We start from the raw sequence: 19857 nt of genomic DNA on the forward strand, positions 1-19857 counted from the left end.
CTCTAAGAACCGCCCCTCACACCATAAGTGTAAGTCTCCAAAAGCGGTTTCTGTGAATCCTATACTTGGACACTAGTGAGTTGAACGGTTCTAAGAGCACTTAATGCCCGCTGGGCAATACCTGTTTATCCCGTTTTTGAAGACGAAAAATCAAATGGGTCAGACGAAAAATCGGTCAAGCGAAAAATCGCATCAAAGAAAAGATCGGCAGGACTAATATAATTGCTACAAACTTTGTTTGATAGCAATTAAAAATAGTATATTAATCGAAAAAAATGTATCGAGAAAACAATGTAAGCATATGCGAACAGTTTGTGAAAGATAACACTTAAAAATTAATGCATGATGTTATCAATGCCGAAATTTAAAATACCAGAAAATAAATTGACGACTGGTCGAAAAATCAATCAAAGTGATAAACTTTGCATCAGCAAAAACCCAACTTAATTTTTCAAAGCTATCTAAATTAGATAGCTGTTGTTATCGGGATCCAGCCTTTTAAGTACCTGAATGTCAGCAATGAGGAACAAAGCAATATTGCAAACTATAAGCTATAACGAAAAAGCATACCCGGCAGATTGCCAGAAAATAACCGCCATTGATTCCCACAACATCAATTCGGATTGAAAAAACAGAAAAACGATGACAAAAAAGACTAATGTTCATAAGTTAGACATACTACTGTACCTTAATCTGAGGAAATTGGGGTTATTATTGATGCCAAAAACATGAAAGAAGTTAATTAAGACTAAGACTTGTAAGAACGAAGTTCAAGTAGCTGGTATCCATATTTGGGCTTCATGGGTTCATCCCGTTTCTATTTCGTTTTCGATACTGAATCTGATCATTCTATATTGTTTTGCTCAACAACTGCGGTTTAAAAGCACTTTGAGCACAATGAAAGAAGAATGAACCTAGCTTTGACAAGTCTAAAGATTTCATGCAATGTCGAAAAGGCGGCAAAACGAGGTTAATCGAAACGAATTTTTATTCGACGAATTAAAAATTATACCAGGACAAGTCCTGACTACGAATCAAAATTTCATTCACAAAACAAAAAACTAGACCTAGAATGGACTATGGCTGGATTGGAAACACTATCTGAAAACATCCTATCCAAAAAATTGAAAACAGTAAAAATCAAAGCGAAAATGCCGCACGTGAACAAACCACTAGCAAGAAAACGAATTTTTGTTCACGTACTCTTTTCTCACTCTACTTAAAAATGAGATTGAAAAAATTTCGCGCCACAAAATCACTCGCATTTTCGCTCCACTTCCTGGTTGGGCGTGACCAAAATAATCGCTTCAATTTGACTTCAATAATCATGAAAATGTGTGAACAGATCTTAAACATAACCGACTAAACGTCGGAATAATTGCTCTCGAACGACTAGTGGGAGCTCTAACCAATTGCAGCCTGCTTCAGTCGCGGTGGAGGGGGAGCCTAAATGGGACTAAGAAGTTCAATAGTGGGCTTCAAATAACCACATTAGAGGTTAAGATATACCACTACTAAGATTTAAAGTGAAAATTGGCACCAGTGAAAAATGGCATCAGTTGACTTTTAGTATTAAAATGCCGCCAATTAGTTCAGCTGCTTGAAATTGTGATTGAGAGAGAATTTAGATCACGCGAAACTCAAAAAGTCAAGGGCGTAAAAGTCACTCGAAAAGTCAAAACCGTCATGCAAAAATTCTGCATAAAAAAGATACACACGTTTACAATAATTGCTATGAGAAAGACAGCGCCCCAATACAATTCAAATTCTTTGAAATGTAAGAAAAAGTAGGAGTGCTATAATAGCCGTTTGAGATGAGAGCGGCTATTAAACATAAGGACTAACATCGGACATATTGCCTTTGAACGGCTGGCGAGAGTTCGGCTTTTGTAGTCCTTAGGGAACTAAGCGTAGGTATCCAAATTCTTAAAACTGTTAAGCTGTAAATTTAAGCCTACACGTCAGAGTGATGGAGTTGGGTAGAAGGGCGTGAGGCGGGGGTGGGGTGGTTCCAAAAATTATATCTCATCAGCATTGAATTTTACTTCAATTAGAGACTGGCATCATTTAGAGACTAGCAAGTCTTTTGGAGAACTGCTGACCAGCCTAACTCTCTCCGGCGTTACCTATTTATCCCGCTCTCCAAGACAAAAATCATTTTTTGATGAGACCAAAGAAAATGTCAGAAAAAATTGGTTACGCAAAATCTGCTTAAAATGTCGTTAGAGAGCAAATAAAAATCTTACTTGATGATTAATTTTCTTCGATAATTAGTTACTATTTTGTCTTCCTTACACCTCCTTGAGAGCAAAAATCTTATTTGATAATTCATTTTTTCCGATAACTAGCTACTATTTTGGTTAAAAACTATTTAAAAATACAACTCGGCGCCATCCATTTATTAAGCGAATTCGGCAATTGTAAGGCAAAAGAATGTTCAGCAATGAATCTTGACTTAAAACATGAAGAAACCTAGAACGTGAGACGATGTGTTCAAATTTCTAAGGTTTGCCTATAAACTACTATATGATGTCTTTTGCATTTGCACATTACGGATATGATAAAAATAAATGCCATTTATGGTGACATCTTCAATAGCGGGGGTTTCAGTTGTCGTTTATCAACTGAGAAAGGGGTCAATTATGTTGTTTCACATGTGGACGACCTCATTTTTTGCTCCGTGCAAACTTAATTGACATGCTAAAAGTACTTTTCAAATGGAAGTCGAAGCAGATACGGCTCAGAAATATCTTCTAGGTTTGTCCGAAGTTTCAAAATTACTATCTTAGATTATAAAAATAGCTCCATGCAGGTCTTAAAAGCTTCTAGCTAGAGCCAATTAACCACCGAAGCTTTAGAAGTTTGTTGCCATGAGGTGGTCAGAAGTTCAGGGATTTAAAATGAAACTCAGTCCGGTGAAGTTGCCTACCCAGTGCGACGTTTCCCGGTAATAATGGAATTAGTCCGATAAATTTCGCGGCAGGACAGTTACCGGGAATCCTGGCGGGTAGAATATTTGAAGATAATTTGCGGTAATTTCTCGACATCGTTACCGGGATTACCAGGAACTTTTTATGGAAAAATATTTGACAGGTCTAATCAGTCGGAACTAAACTTGCGATCAAATCGATAAAAACAACAGATTAATAGGTTTCTCATCGCCGATATAAACATAAATACACTTTAACATATAAGCTAAAACTATGAAAATGAGTTATTTGTTATTCCGTTCATTGTTTAGTTATATATACACAAAGTTCGCGGTAGAACTAAAACTTAGACTTTACCAGTATATTCCATCAATTTGAAACCCATGACTGTTACAACCAACAACATCCATTAATAGAAGTAATTATCGTTACACACTTCCAAAAACTTTTGGCTAAAATTTGCTGACCGCAATTTCATTGGAAGAAACATTTTTCTCAATATCCCCTCCCGAGAATGAAGATGGCCCAGGGCTAAATGCAAATAGATCTGGTAATTGCTGGCTACTTTCATCTCCAGATTTCTCCATAAACAAATAATCGGATAATGCGGGCGAGGGTATCTTATCATGTCCATTATCCACACTCAGCATTTGACGTAAGTTGTTGAGCGATTCCTGATTTTGGTTGATACTGGTCTGGATTTGGCTAACCGAATCTAACTGGCTGTCAGCTGCAGAATTGTCGCCAGGTAGTAATGGAAATGTAATTTCATCTCTTCCAAGGTTGCTCAAGGGTACTTCTGACATTGCAATTGGTGAATCTATATTGAATGTACCTGGCTGAAAATCATCCCCTAGGTCAAAAAACGAGGGTGTAAAAGGCGGTAAATCACCTCCGGAATCTGATAAATTACCTCCTAAGGGACTCGAGAGACCAGGCACTTCAAACTGCGGAGTTAAATCGTCAACAGATCCTTCTAGAATGCTCTCAGTTGCCGAACTCGTTTGTAATTCGTAACCGGGTTGCCAGTTTGACGTCGCCGGGGAATTCGAATGGCTCAAAAAGTTTGCGGTTGATGAATCTTTCGGTTGGTTAACCAATCCAACACGTTCAGATTTGATAGGTGATACATTAGATTGTACCGTCGACTTTGATGCTGCTACTCCAGTAAAATTTGGCTGTTGATCATTTTTCCGTATAATTTTAACAGCGAGAGGTTGAACTTTACCATCTTTCAGAATCCCAATAATTTTAGGCGCCTTGCTGCTTGGGCCATCAGCAGGAATGCTTGCCAAATTAGTGTTCGCAGCCACTGGTTTATTGAAAGCCTGCTGGGATTTGTAGGGCACCAGACTGTTAGATGCAGTCGCAAATTGAGGAAGAGAGTGATTGCTACTTGGCCTCAAAATATCGACAGGTTTATTCACAGGCACCATCGCGGACTCTGAAGTCGGTCCAGATCCCACAGGCGATGACCGGAAATCGTCAGTCAGTTCCTCAATCATTACGCCAGTTGGACTTCGGTTCTGGATTCCACTTGACGACGATTGCATAATGTGATTGGCATTTGAATGGAATACTTTACTTCGACTGTTTGCCGCAGCGCTGCTCTCTAAATATCCTACAGTATCGTGGTCATACTTTCTTTTCCGTTTCATGCCAAAATTTGCATCTGACACGTTATTGAAAAAATACTGCAAAAGGCGACTGATAATCAATTCGTGTCGTTCCTGCTGGTTTTTAAGAGCGGAAACTTCCTCAACCAACTTCAAATTCTCACTTTGAAGAGCCTCTATCTTTGTTTTGTTATATTCTGATCTTTCAGAAAGGTTGCGCATTTCGATAGCAATCAGTTCGTTCAATTCCTGTTGACGACTATTATTTGAATCTTGGTGTGCGTTCGTATTATGTTCGGAGTGTTTTTCATTAGTTCTGTGATTAAACGGTTCTGTGGACACTATAGCTTCTTTCCTTGGTATTGTTGTCTCGGTCTGTGGAGCAGAGTTCAGATTAATAACCTGTCGGTTTTGAGTAATAAAAGGGGCCTCAAATTCATCGACACTGACGCCGATTTCTGGTATGAAGAATTGGCTGTTTGAACCATTTGCAGCATTGGATCCTTTCCTGCGAATATGTACAAGTCCTGATGGATTGTCCTTTGTGAAGTTAGGGTGAGCAAAGGCAAGGGCTGAAATCAGCATCTTGATAGAATCAAACAAAATTTATAATAATCCTTGTAACTTATTCATAGAAATAACCACGTCACAAAACATTGATACTTTAGAACCTAGTCTAAGAAATAACCACGTAATAAAAACATTGATACAATACCAATAGTACATTTGCACCATTGTGGTTGGCTGTTAATAAACTGATTAGATCGTTTTTCTGAAATTACCGGGTTTGCCCTAAAAAAAAACAAAAATGCAAGTTAAAAAACTTGGGTATTAAGATAAATCATTCCCAGTGTAGTGTATGCCCCATATAAACTAAGACCGACCTTCGTCAAAAAACCCTTAACAAAGAAGTATAGCCTCCGTTGATTCCCATAACCCCGATTGAGATTGACAGAATGAAAAAAAAATATACAAAAACAAAAAAAAACAAACCATTCTGTTTTTTTTTCGTAGTTAGACAGAAATTTTAATTACAGAATACAGGTGACAGTACCGATACCAATAAACATTAGAAATGGTAACCGAGGCTTATAAGAACAAAGTTCAAGTAGCGGGCATATAAAATAGGGCTTTGTGCGCTTTGTCCACTACTATTTTTGATTTCGTTTTTGATACTGACTCTGTTGACTCTCGACTATTTTGCTGAGCAACTACTGCACATTAACATAATGCGCAAATTGCAGGAAAATAGCAACCGTTGACCCCCTTGACACACATTGGGTCAATTTTTTTATTTGGTGTGCAAATTCTGCGTATTCGGTTAGATTCTGAAATTACACTTAATTCAGCTTCCATACTGAACGCGATTAGGCATATTACTAATTCCAGCTAGCAATCGATTTACTCAACTTTGATAACCTAATGCACTACGACTTAATGACCGGGCTTTATATGCTTATACTGTTTCTTTTGATCACTGATTTTGCTCTTTTGACTTTGACTGTATTCACTACATTGCGTACTTCAATGCGTATGATATTTTAAAATTCATTCGGAAGGAACAGTGAGTGAGGTAAGTCACAAGTCAAACGTGAGAATCGTGACTTATGTAAAACGAAAAACATCATCAAAGGGTAAAGCGAATTAAAAAAGGAGAGCTAAATATTAGCCGTTGAGAGGCTGACGGCGACTTAATAAGAATGGGAGAAAGGACTAGCTTCGAGAACTCAAAAGCATCTTCGGCAAAAAAAATGTTGAACAAGCCGTGAAATAAAGTAAACGAGGGAAAAAATTATTTGAAGAGGTAAAAAACATAGCCGGACAAATCCTGACCTACAATTTAAATAACTTTCATTGACTAAACAAAAACAATCAGACCTACAAGCGATTAGAAATGATCTAGGAAAACCATATAAAAAAGTCCAATGAAGAATCGAAAAAGGAGTAAAAACTGACTTCAAATTGCCTCAATTTTACAAAAAAACAACCACAAAGAAAACGGATTTTTGTTAAAATTCCGAAATTTTTTTTAACCCAACAATAAAATTAGAGCATAAAAATTAAACGCCGGAGAATTACTTCCCCTCATGGTTCGGCGTGACCAAAATCACTACTACAATTTGACTTCAAAATACGTCAAAAACTGTGAGCAATCTTCAAAAGAGAGCGCACTACAGTGAGATCCAAAATCTTCCAGTTAAAAAAAATAGCGCAAAGACAGCCGGCTAAGAAAATAAGAGCGACTATTAAATGCAGATGTTGAAGCAAAACCAAGAATAATTAATCAATTGTGCCCTTAAAATCTTCCAAATTGACGTTCTCACCCAACTGACTTCAGGTTTTTACCCGCCATGTCAACTTAGCACTTAACAGGTCGCTAACTCAAGCTTGCATCCACTATTGCAACGTAATGCACCCTGACATCACCTCCATATCCCGTTTAAAGTAAAAAAAGAACAGCACCGATACAATCCAATCCTTTGGACTAAAAAAATATGATCCCAAAACTAGCGGCATGAAAACATGACAACCGACATTCATAGACAAAATCAAAACGCGATACTAGTTTTTCCCCGCTGTACTTAATCATAGTTTTCTCTTAATCAAAAATTATTAAGGAGGAGATTAAAAAACAGCATACCATCAAACAGTCAAGACATCCAAACACACACTCACACAAAAGTGACAGAGGCATACTCGCGTACGCAAACACGAGCAACAAATGCAGCGTGAAAAATCCTATTAGACAATAAACGATCCGAGATCCACACAATTAGATCGTGGATGGGTCTCTAGGTCAGTTTTGGAGCTTTTGATAACTCAGATGTACACGTTAAAATTTTTTTGCAGCATTCTCGCTAAATGGATCAATGCAATTCAATCAAATCTGAACAATTTTTATATGACACCTTTAACGTTACCTGTTGGGAACAGAAATTACACAAAATGGCACGGCTTAACAGATTTCTAATATTCCGGAACGTAAAAAATATCACGCGGAACAAGGAGCAATGCGTGAAATTCTTTTCAGTCAGAAGCATAAGTCAGGAAAATAAGTGAGTAATTGTGCATAATCTACAAAAAAAGAAAATCACATACGAGGTTAGATATTAACCGAAAATAAAAAAAAGAATCATGTCCAAGAACAAATTGTCCGACAAAAAATGAAAAAAGCACTTGCAAGACAAAAGTCGCGACAAAAAAATTTCAAAACCTTAAAGACAGCGCAAAAAATCAAGCGACAGCGTCACCTTCGTGACGCAAAATTTAGACGCCAGGTAAAAATATGTACACAGGATGCCAAAAATTACTGTGCACTTCATCAATCGGATCGATCGATTGAGCATTATGACCGCAAAACTGAAACACCGGAGCATATAAAAAAAAGAAACTGTACCAACCCAACATTGATTTGAATGTCAAAATCTCGGCTTCGAAAAAAACCACTATTAAGGCAAAAATGCGCTAAAGACGATTACCCAAAAAGTGGGAAGACAGACGACACTATTCCTCACTTGTAAAATACCGTAAAATAGACATTCAAAGTTGAAGTGCTGCAATTTAACCAATCATCTGGAGCCCAAAAAAGTCAACGTAACTTCAGAACATAAGAGAAAACAATGAAATGGATTTGTAAAAGCACAAGCATACTTCCACAGATGCACCTTCTGTAAAGAATGCTTCAAACTTTGGTCAAAGAAGTTTAAAATCTGTTAGAAAAAGGTATTAGAAGGCTAAGACAAGCACAGCTGTAATAAAGAACATCACAAAACCAACCTGGCTCCGTCAATATGAACAACTCATGCTAATACAAATTCTGAAGCACGAAAAGCGATTTCAACAGAAAAAACATTGAATTTGCCAAAAAGAGGGTCTAATGTCTAATTCTAACGAATTCATGCCACAAAAAAGAAATTATCAATGAACAGTTCTGAATGAGGAGCGTTCTCAGAACAGATACAGCAGCATGGCAAAAAAAAATGAGAAAAAAGCAAGAAAAAGAAAACGGAGAAAATGAACAACAGCAAAACTCAAAAACTCCAGAAATTTTCAGCATCAAATTACGTGTAAAAACATATCAAAATTCTTGAAAATTTCATACCATTCATTGTCAAAAGAATGAAACCATATCTAATGAAATTCCAATAAGTAACCGCCAAAAACCTCAATACAATAGAAAAACATTAAATTAAAAGATAAAAGATTAAACATAAAAGATAAAAAACCAGAATTGTTCAAAAATAAGAGGTCGTGTAGAAAATGACAAGTTAAAAACTGAAAATACAACGCAAAATGAACAATTTTACATAAGAGCACCGATGACGTGTTTCCTTCTCATAATAAAATATTTTGAAAAAAAATGATCAATTACTGAAATATAACCAACTAACGTCGGGAGAATTCCTTTCAAACGACCGGCAACTGATTGGCTTTGGTAGTAGCAAGCTGGGATTTCGGGATTCCAGCAATAGGGCGTGCATTAAAAGTGGGTGAGCATGTGTGTGTGCCAAGTGAATGGGGGGGGGGTGGACAGGGGTTCCAAATCGCCATGTGGAGGAGGGTGAGAGGGGGTTCGGCAGCAGCAAGCCGGGGCTCAGATATGCTAGCATTTGGCGGGGGGGGGGGGTTGTGTGGGTAGAGTCAAGCATTAGGATGGGGGCAACCGAGGAGGTTAGGGTTGAAGACTGGACAAAAAGGCGGTCCAAAATAATACTGTCATCAGAACAAAAAGTTTCTAGATCAATTCTGAAGGAATTTTCATCTGGAATTATCTTTAAAGCTTTCTTTCAAAGCGCATTCAATTATACTACGAGCGATTGTAAAACTGAAGGATCTTTTTCGGAATGCGGTCTTCATCGCGTGAGTTTGAAAACAGTAAATGAATTGAGATCTTGTCACATTGCCATTTGGAAATACCAGCGAACTCACATAGTCTGGAATACTCTGGGGATGGTGAACCAAGCGATGACCCAGAATGAATTTAATACATTTGCTGTTGTACAAGTAATCAGTGCAGCTGTCTAACAAACTTTGAAAATAGTGTGCCAAGTGATATTCAGAAAATTACTCTGCATGCACAGTTCCTTATCCGTGGTAAATAAAGGAGAACACGCGACAGCCCATAATAATGCAAATAAAAACAGTCACACCTAGAGAGAATGAAAACAATCACCAACGCTAATGATGAATCTTTTGGAATGGAGTCTCCGATGGAATGGATCTAACTTAACATAAACGGACTGACCGAACATGCTTGGAGTCTGCCATCTAAAGTAAAACTTAAAACGTCACATTCGCCAATTTAGAATCCATGGAGAGTTGAATATCACAGCGGAAAGGGTTTTTCCGTGCAACGTTGTTAAACTCTGTATGGTTTCCGTTTAGTCGAAAAACCATTAGAACCTACTTGTGCCCAACATTGAATCAAGAACTTCCAGAGTCACATTTTTGTTGTAGACAGCAGCAACAACTAAACAGCATATAATCAGCATAAAGTAATCAACATAGACTTGACAATTCATGTATAACTTTTCATATATAAGCACTAAAGTTAACAGAGGAAGTGCAAAGCAGAGGGTCTAAAGCAGAACCAAGTGGCTCAAAACCCAACACTTTCTCTAATTTAGCAATGAAGCAGCCCCTAATAAGCTGAGAGCATGATGCTCAATACCTCAAATACTTTCAAGAGTAGACTGAAGTATATGTGTATGGTCAAATATATCAAATGAAGATGATAATCAGGCCCAGTGCAAAGCGTGCATTTCCGAAGTTCAAAGTGTGGCAGAACATCATTGGTCGTTTTGAGTGCTGTTCCACTTTAGAAAAACTTTTTCTGAGCGCTTTGGAAATAACATCAAATATTGTTATCTTTCAGATGATCTCTCAATGGCAGTTATTCAGCTCTTTCCGACAATTTTGAAATAATGCTTTGATTTGACATAAGACATTTTTTTTTACAAATTCATGACAATCGAGAATCAATTATTTAGGTAAAATTTTACAGCTGTGTCAACAGCCCTTCGGGTAACTCAATTCTCCATTCTGTTCAACAACACTGGAAAAAATTAGTAAATGATGTAACGCGTCAGGATTGTGTCAAGAGCAGACTTACCAGTTGCGGATTCTAATTAATTAATAAAAAATTAATTTCGAGTAATTCAAAAAAGAGCTGCCCCAAATCCCGCATCACACGTTCTACGAACCGATTTTCACAAAACGTAGTTGGGTCGATTGACACAACGGGTTTAACTTTTATAACGAAGTAGATGTAGAATTTATCGGCCAGAGCTTCTTGCTTTCAAAACTTATCAACTGACGTTCTTCTTCACCTAAAACGGATTTCGATGCAGCAGACTTTCGACGGCTAGATTAATTCCTCAGTCTAATTTAGATTTACGAAGCAAGTTTATGAAGGAACTCCTGAAAATAAGTTGCCGTGTTTCTTGAAAAACCAGAATGCAAATCAATGTTTATCTTTCGAAATGCACGTTCTGATTTTATTTTCCTCTTCAGCTTCAACAAATTGTCAAAAAACGAAATCTGAGAGCTATTAGACGCATAGTTTGAATGCAGACAAGAGAATTCCGTTTTTTTTCTTCTGCAGCTAGATAAGAGTTCCAAGCTCTATCTACATCTGCTGGGTGATTATCAAAAAAGAAAGCTTCTGAAGTGACATCAGAGTAAAACATTCTCCAAGTCTTGTAAACAATTTGCTGCTTGGGTTGACGTACAATTAGCTCATTCAACGAAAAATTTTTTTGGAATTATCTGATGTTATAGGAAACGTTTTAGACTGAAGTTCTAAGCGGACAATTAAAGATGAAATGACAAGATCAAGAAGCCCTCTTCTTCTGTGCTCCATTTTCTAAGTGCTGAACTAAGCTAAAGTCTTCCATATATGCATTTCATAGACATGAAGCATGAGTGGTTGTTTTCAAACAGATATATCGAAATCAACCAGCACAGGAAATCACCCAGAAGGCTCAAAACAACTTGATCTCTCCAAAGTAATGGGTGAAGTTCTCTAGCAAGATGTAGGACTAGTAAGGTTTAGGGTTCTAAGAGAGCTGCGCACCCAATTAATGCCCTCCGGGAATTACCTGGTTATCCCTTTATTGAGGAAGCAAAGTAAAATGGTTACCCAAAAATGGCATTAAAAAGGCCACAGGAGTAATATAATTGCAGCTAACTTCTTTTGAGAGCAATTGAAACTATAACAAAAACCGTCTAGCGTCGAGCGGATTGCTCTCAGACGGCCACCGAGTGGTTGGCTTCAGTATTACCCAAAATGGGCGCAATTGGGGGGAGGGGTGATTGGGGATGGGGTGACTGAGGGGGTTCAAACTCATTAAGAACCGCCCTTCACACTATGAAAATGTCTCCTCAACCGTTTTGGTGCATCGCATTCTTAGAGACTGGTAAGGCTCTGAGAGATATTAAAGCCCTCCGGACGTAACCTGTTTATCCCCTTTTGCGGACAAAAAGTCAGATGAAAAATCTGTAATGAGTAAAATCTCAAAAAAGACCACAGGATTAATATAATTGCGAGAAAATTTGTTTGAGAGCAATTAAAAAACGTCAATATTTTCCAATAGCATGAATTATCAAATTCCAAAAACCGTTAGATGAAACCACCTAGCAGATCCAATTATATTTTGCTAGAAAGCAGATGAGAACTTTCATTGATGAGATAAAATTAAAAGTCTAAATCAAAAGCTCTCAAATACTCATTTATGTTCACAACGCCTTGTGAGTGCTCCAAATGTCCACTAAGTTCAGGTTTTATTCATGCTTGTCATCTGTTTCGAAATCTCTACGAATTTTTTTTAACAAAAATAGACCACCATAACTCACTCCTCTTCGAGTAGTAAAAAAACAGTACCAATACAATCCGAATTTTTTCGATTGCAGAAAAACCACCAGGACAGCATTAATAGCCTTGCTATAGTTTCGTGGCTATTAAAAAGGTCAAAAACAGCATCCTATGTCACCGATGTGTCCGTAAATCAAATTAGCTGCACTGCTTGTATTGTAGACTAGCAGAACTTTAAAATAATGGCGCCTATCTGATCTCTTCTGTTTTTGCCCCACCCCCCCCCAATTTAACTAGTCTGTTTGCACCCTACAACATGTACTTTTTGGTTCTTAGGGATCCCGTATTATATTCAAAGTAATTTGCTTGAACCAGTAGGAGATTGAATGGATTTTTGCTCAGACTGTGAAAAAAATCAGGGCCAAAAAGTCATTCGTATGAAAATAAGCGCAAAAATAAAAAAGATGCATTATTCGGTGCGGGTTTTTAAATAGCTCAAACACGCAAACTTCAAAACTTCGCCTGAATTATTACATTCTTAAATGTTGTTTGCGCTAATTGTATATGTAAGTGTATGCTATGCAAAACATTATTCTATTATACATATATATATATATATATATATATATATATATATATATATAAATATATATATATATATATATATATATATATATATATAATATTATATATATATATATATATATATATGTTTATGTGTGTTTATTATATATATATATATATATATATATTATATATATATATATGTTTATGTGTGTTTATTATATATATTTTTATATATTTTATATATATATATATATATATATATATATATATATATACAAGGAGGCTCGCTAATGTGCCTATGCACATAAGGTTCCGACCCCACTCATCCATTCTTCGATTTAATTGGCTACAAAATGATGAAGAGAGAAAACTTTCAAAAACATACATATCGTCCCAAAAACAGCCAATGGAATACAATAATGTCACCCAAGAGGGCTGATGAACGCTGTTGATAATATAACTACTAGAAAGGACAATAATAAATATCAAACAACAAATATTATTTACGACCAAAACTCAATTTATTTAATAAATAAAATTAAAACAAAATCAAACTCGCATGAGATAACATCTAAACAACACAATTTACCCCATACAGCATACGAAAACATATGGAGCTTGTCCTGAATGCGACTGGTTAATAAGTCGACAAAAAGAGAAGAGGAGCGAAGTTCAAAAATACGTTTCTATTTTTGAAAAGAATTAATTTCACTGCTATCACAAAAATGTTCATTTATACCTCCATAGGAAGCAATTGAGACATGTCAATATCCAATGTTTAATTGCGCAAAATTTCAAAGCCAATGGGACCTACGATTATTGTTATAAAATAAAAAGAAAAACAAAAATCCTTAAAAATGTACAAATACAACAAAATTACAGTTCACTGGAAACGGGTTGCGACCTGTGTTTACAGAGACTGAGCTACAATTCGACTGAAAAATTAATTAGAAATGACGAAGCTCAAAAACCCAATTATGTTTTTGAAAACAAATATTTTTATAACAGTCATAACCGACTTCAAAAAGATTTCAAAAAACAGCGATGGATTAAGTTGCAATACCTCAGGAAGCCACTTGGGCCTGTTAATAGTGAGACTAAGTCACGACCTCTCAAAGCAACAAACATATAAAGAAGCCAAAACTTCAAACAATTTTACGAGATCACACTTCACGGCACTATAATTATAAGATGTTACCTGCAAGAACTGTTTATCGTCACTTTCTCCTCATTTTAACAACAAAGAGTCTTCCTTCTAAAAGGATTACGTGGACATGACAACAAAGAAACCCAGAAATTAAGAAGTATAAAAATCTCGAAAAATTTCTATGAAATTAATGGTCGAAGCAACCAGTCACAACGTAAACCAAGCGCGAAAAGTATTAAAAAATGCTTGAATCGACAAAAATGAGACTTAGAATTAATGAGGCTGAGTCACATGGTTACGAAAACGGAAGCAAAAATGATAGAGTTGAATAAAAAAATTTTATTTCAATTTGAAACTCATTTAAATAAACAGCTGTAAACTGAATTCTTTAACTAGATTCAGTTATACGTCATGAGACCTATGAAGCAATTGAGACCTATCGTTATGGCGTACAACAACAAAAAGAAAGACAAACACAGTCAAAAACAAAAATTATCCATAAAAATATCCTACCGTTAATAGGTATATGGCGTATAACAAAAAGAAAGGCAAACATAGGCAAAAACAAAAAATATCCATAAAATTTTGCGAGATAACTGTTTCATCCCAAAAAGCATAAACTATATAACGAAAACAATACAATATTCAGACACGCGTTTTTCCATCGCTGTGCATTTTCCATACTATGCTTTACTTCAATTGCACCTGTCAATAATGCGATAATACGACAAGGAAACAAACTGAACTCATAAAATATGCAGTTATGATAAAAAAAAAGTGAAAAGGCGTAGTATCAATACAAAGAGACCATTAATTGAACATAAAACCGCTGCCGACATTAATTTATACAGCACAGGAAATTGATTTCTGCCTGTTTTTACTGAGACTGCGCCCGAAGTTGAGAGAAATAAGATAAAATAAAGGTAAATTTCAAAAATTAACTGATGTTTTCTTAAAACAAATATATTCAAACTCATAACAGACATTAGATAACTGAAGGAAGTGTCTAAGTTGAATTATACCTCCGAAAAAGTAACTGGATCCTTCACTTGGGGACAATAAGTCATTGATTGGGCTACAAAAAGATAGCAAATGAAAAAAAAATTCAAGAAGTGCATAAAAATTATTTTTACGAAAACAATTGGTCAAAGCCATAAAAATCATAAGCTTAACTCTGAAACCGTAATAAAATCTCATTGGTCCTCATTTTTTTTTGTAAATAGTATCTGTCATTAATTGAGCCCTGATGTGAAATTATTGTAAGTAAAAAAGTTTACATAAAAACATTATCGGAAAAAAGTCGCGCCCCATTAATATTTAAAAAATTTTTTGATCGTAAGGATACATGGCGCGATCAAGATCAGCCCAGATGTTGCTGCGCATCTAACAAAATACTCATTTCTTCAAATGGTTGCGAAATAGATCAATTTTTGAACAAAATTTTTTAGTGTGTCAAAATAAAAATGAATTTTGTATAATTATCGAATTTAAAATTGCAAAAAACTGGCAAAATTATAATTCCAGAAATCTCAAAATGAGTGGGTGTACAACTAACTGTTGTTTGAGCTTAAAAAGAATAAATCCTCAGTTTTAAGGTGTCTACCAGCAAATTTAAAGCAAGTGGGCTAAAAAAGCACACTTGGTCCCGAAAAAAGTCGAATTTCGAAAAATTTAGCATAAATTCAAGCAAAAACTCGGATCGAACAATTCAGCAACCCTCCTCTATGTTCAGAGATAAAATCAATAACAGTACAGTTAAGAATTTTATCAACATTTATCAAAAATGTCGAAAATTAGGTCAAAATACCGAAAATGTGAATAAAAACAGCTGAATTACGTCTAATATTCACAAAATTTTAAACCTCGATAACTCCCTATAAAAAACGAAAATTGAAAAAATCTTTTCAATTCCATATGCTACGCTGGACGTGCTTTTTAAAGATACCACTCACAACTCTCTACGATGATTATATCGATCGGCCAAATTTGTCTGAACAAAGACAAACCCATTTGAGTATATAGTTCCTCCCCCACTAAATGAATACAATGAATAAAATATTTGTAAAATTCTTGAGAGCTAATAATCTCTATGTATAATCATACTAATTTCAAAAGCGTTTATTTTGTTTAGCTTCCGATTGGCATCTCATTTAAGCTTGGAAGTTACATTGGATGAAACTTAGAGCAACTCGAAACATAATACGTGCGGTCCATGAAACCGCACTTCTTAGAAGATGGTGGTTCAGGTGTTGCGCTATTTTGACAAGCAGTGAACAATAAACAAACGAATATTTAATGATCTACGCACTATTAGAGTTGGTGAGCTGAGCATGAGAGCTGGAGTTATCGTGGACTTTGCGGAAGCCATAGATGTTGAGCTGCCTGTTGAAGCTGGCCATGTTGTTGTGCTTGAAGTAATAGGGCAATAGTTGAATCAGCTGACTCTGGTCCCTGCAACAAATTTCCTATGAACAAATTCGATTTCGCCTACTTGGCGAGCATCATACATCATTGGGATCTATTCTGTTCCCCCCGTGTTTTTTTTTTACAAATCCCCCGTGTTTTTTTTTTACAAATCATACGTTATATAGCACGTTATTATGTAAAAGAAATAGCACGTGCGCCTGGGGGCATAAAAAACATAAACCCGCCAAGCTGGGGGGCAAACAGAATAGATCTCATCATTGGTATCTTGCAAAAAAGTCTTGCAAAAAACTTTACTTGCTGTTAATTTCCCTATCCTCGGCTGAGGTTTTATTCAGCTATAGCTATGACTACATTCAAGAAACAATTTCCTTTCATAATCTCCAACGCTTTTATGACGCATTCTACGTTTCACAAAGAAGCAAAAAAAAGTTAATACCCTGTTCGTTCAAAATGTACTACTTTGGGTAATTTTCATTTGACCACGAAACATGAATATTTCTACAACTTATTTGCGTGAAAAAAGAAGAGATGTATAAGGAAGTACCGTATGAGGAAGCAAGATCCATCGTCAGACCACTCCACTATTCCCTGCGTTGCCTCGTCATTGACAAGACTCCACAGCTTCAGAAGAAACTTGGGGATGGTTGAAGAGGGTGAGAGCGAACTTGCCTCGGAGGCTGAATTAGATTGCATCACAGGCATAGTGATTTTACTCTCTCACTCGCAGTTATTTTAACGAAAGAAACTGTTCAGATAATATTTGATGCTCTTTGAGTCATTTGAAGATTGCTAAAAGTTTTGTTTCATTCCTTCGCAATCAAACCTCGCTCGATTTCATAGCCAAGAATTACGAATACAGCATGGAAATCATGAATACCTGAAATAATGTTAAATTTCTTAATACAAATCTACGTATAATCTCTATGTTAAATTGATTGCCATCAAAACTTTTGGGAAAATTGATTACAGGTAAAATGAAACTCAAATTTGGAAAGATATGGATAACAAAGAATCTGTAACACAATAACAAAAGATTCAACAATAATAATAATTATTTTACAAAGGTACGTGATTTTGGTGTTCGTTAATTAAACAACCCGGGTCACCGCTTATACAAATTTCTTTGACTTCGTACTATGGTATAAATTATTTTAGTAACCATACTAGGTCATACAATTTGAATGATTTCTGGGTAGTTAGACCAGAATAAAACAAAAACAAAACTTACGTTGAAAAAGTTTCATATGCAATCCAAAAATGCAGCCATAATCGGCAGTTCAATTGCTAAAAAAACACCAAAAACAAAAAAATTAACTTTGCTTTTAAACTGAAGGAGAGTAGCAATCAGGTATTGGCAATTCAGAACAAAATTCTTGTTCACGAGCCACCTAACTGTTGCTAATCCTTCATATCAAAAACCGTACCCGTATTAGTTTCCTCTCACCATATTCACAAAACATTCAGAACAGCCAAACCTGGTCTGGGCGCGCTTGAACAAATCAAGTCAACAGAGAACAGCAACAAAGGAGATTGCTTTGTCCTAGTTCAAAATGACAGCAAACAAATATTTGGGGACTCATCTTTTTCCTTCAAAATGTTAACGATTCTGCGGCAATCACAAGGTTTAATAAGTTCCACTGCTGACTAGATTACAGTTCACGAGAAACTGATCGGCAACAAACTTCTTGGTTTCAAAATGGTAGACTCTCTACCTGGAACTTTTCCTGAGAATATTCCAGCTTGACTGAAGCATAATTTAAACTGCCACATTAAAACAAAACTAGTTCCAAATACAAAAGAAATAAAACTTTTTCCAATGTAAAATATTGTAAATAGGAAACCTTTCTTGAACCTATTCGAAGTAACGGTTGTTGATGGTTAGTGTAAATGTTATAGATGTGATAAACTGAAAATGTGATAAGCATTTTGAAGTTTATGGGACTTAAAAACCTATTGTTGGTTAATACTTGTGCTTTTATCTTGTAATCTTTTCATTCGGCAATGCGGACGGCCTTGAGATGCCGTGAGAGCTGAAGTTAATGCAGTTGAATTTTAATGCATGCTTTTCCCTGGTTTTCCTAGTTGCATCATATATTTTTGTGGACTCTCAATTAAAAACTCAGCTGTTATCATGTGCTCAAATATTATGTATCCGCTAGTGGTTGTTCATTTTGGTTGAAAAGCAATTCTAATTGATCAAATTGATTTGTTTACTCGAGTAAACTCTTTCAAATAACAACTTTTCTAGCAAGAACGAATACGTTGCTGAATTAACGATGGTTGTTCACAGCATTACAGCTTCAACAATTTAGCGAAAGAAATTGTGCTGAGTACCTATTACAATTTAACGACTTTGCTGTTTTTTATTATTCACTATTGGATAGCTTTAGCGGTTTGGATCTTCGAATGGGTGAGTCGACAAAAACTTCGACAACTGAAGATCTCCTCTGGTAAAAATTTTATTTCAGTAATACAACTGTTTATTAGCGAGCAACTATTTTGTCTGTTACAATTTTAATATCTTGTTATTTACATTCAAATATAGGCAAATATTAAACAGATTTTTCCAAAGTTGATTGGAATTCAGTAGTAAAGTTCAATTATGTAATAATGTGAACAAAATGATGGCATAATAAGAGTTAGTTAAATAACAGTAAAAGGTCAAAGTTTGAACTTGGGTTTGAGCTACGTCATACTCCCCTCCTCATGGAGACTTCCGGGCTCGAAAAATTTCGGTATCCATCATTCAGCGACGAAGCTCAAATCCGTAAAAGAGTAAAGTTTGCCAAAGTTCCATACCGGTTAGAAAGAATAAATGCGAGTAGAAAAGAATAAATGATCGTCCAACAATAGTAGCATATGATAAGATCAGAAGAAATTGCTCCACTCCAACCGAATAATAGTTAATGAAAAAGTGATCTGTCGCAGTATAGGAGGAACTATTGGTCTGCTGCAAGGGTACTCCAATTCTTTTTCAGTTTGGTAGGGCACATTATACTTTACAATACAACTGCACTAATTCAGAGATCAGTTTCAATGCGTTGAGAACAAGTTTGTGAGAGACATGGGTCTGAATTTGATTCTACGGTTTTGTTCAACGTAGATAATGATGTGCGTGAGCAAGATTTACTTCTCGGTCTAGTGGCTTCAGCCAGGATGTATAGTTCTCTTTCCATTTTTGGGCAATGGCACCAGCAGTAATGTGTCCTTCACACTTATGACTGGTTTGACAGCAATGTCATCATTATGTGATTTGAGGAATGAAGGAACAAATTTACAAATGATCTTAAATCTGCGATAAATATAGAGAAACAAAATGTGTAAAATGATGTTCCCAATGAAAACAATAACTGTAAG

At 35.9% G+C, this 19857-nt stretch overlaps 1 protein-coding gene across 1 annotated transcript; it reads right to left on the bottom strand.

The window, feature by feature from the left end:
* Positions 1 to 3126: 3126 nt before the first annotated feature.
* Positions 3127 to 17373, bottom strand: LOC142344449 (uncharacterized). The gene is made up of 3 exons (XM_075396102.1): positions 17045 to 17373; positions 16382 to 16524; positions 3127 to 5118 (listed from the first exon to the last, which is right to left on the bottom strand). Exons 1-3 carry the CDS (start codon positions 17200 to 17202, stop codon positions 3383 to 3385), a joined length of 2037 nt encoding a protein of 678 aa, XP_075252217.1. The 5' UTR covers positions 17203 to 17373; the 3' UTR covers positions 3127 to 3382.
* Between the last annotated feature and the right edge of the window lie 2484 nt (positions 17374 to 19857).

This window comes from Convolutriloba macropyga, chromosome 8, assembly GCF_964194025.1.
Source record: "Convolutriloba macropyga chromosome 8, txConMacr16.3, whole genome shotgun sequence".
In the NCBI taxonomy this organism is placed as follows: Eukaryota; Metazoa; Xenacoelomorpha; order Acoela; family Convolutidae; genus Convolutriloba; species Convolutriloba macropyga.

Bases quoted from the DNA above. Each gene is read 5' to 3' on its own strand.
- LOC142344449 (XM_075396102.1), bottom strand. From the start codon at position 17,202: ATGCCTGTGATGCAATCTAATTCAGCCTCCGAGGCAAGTTCGCTCTCA. The intron at 16,525-17,044 runs GTACTTCCTTAT...AATTTGTTGCAG, and splicing joins GGATCTTGCTTCCTCATACG to GGACCAGAGTCAGCTGATTC. The intron at 5,119-16,381 runs GTGCGTAGATCA...TGCTGATTTCAG, and splicing joins TCAGCTCACCAACTCTAATA to CCCTTGCCTTTGCTCACCCT.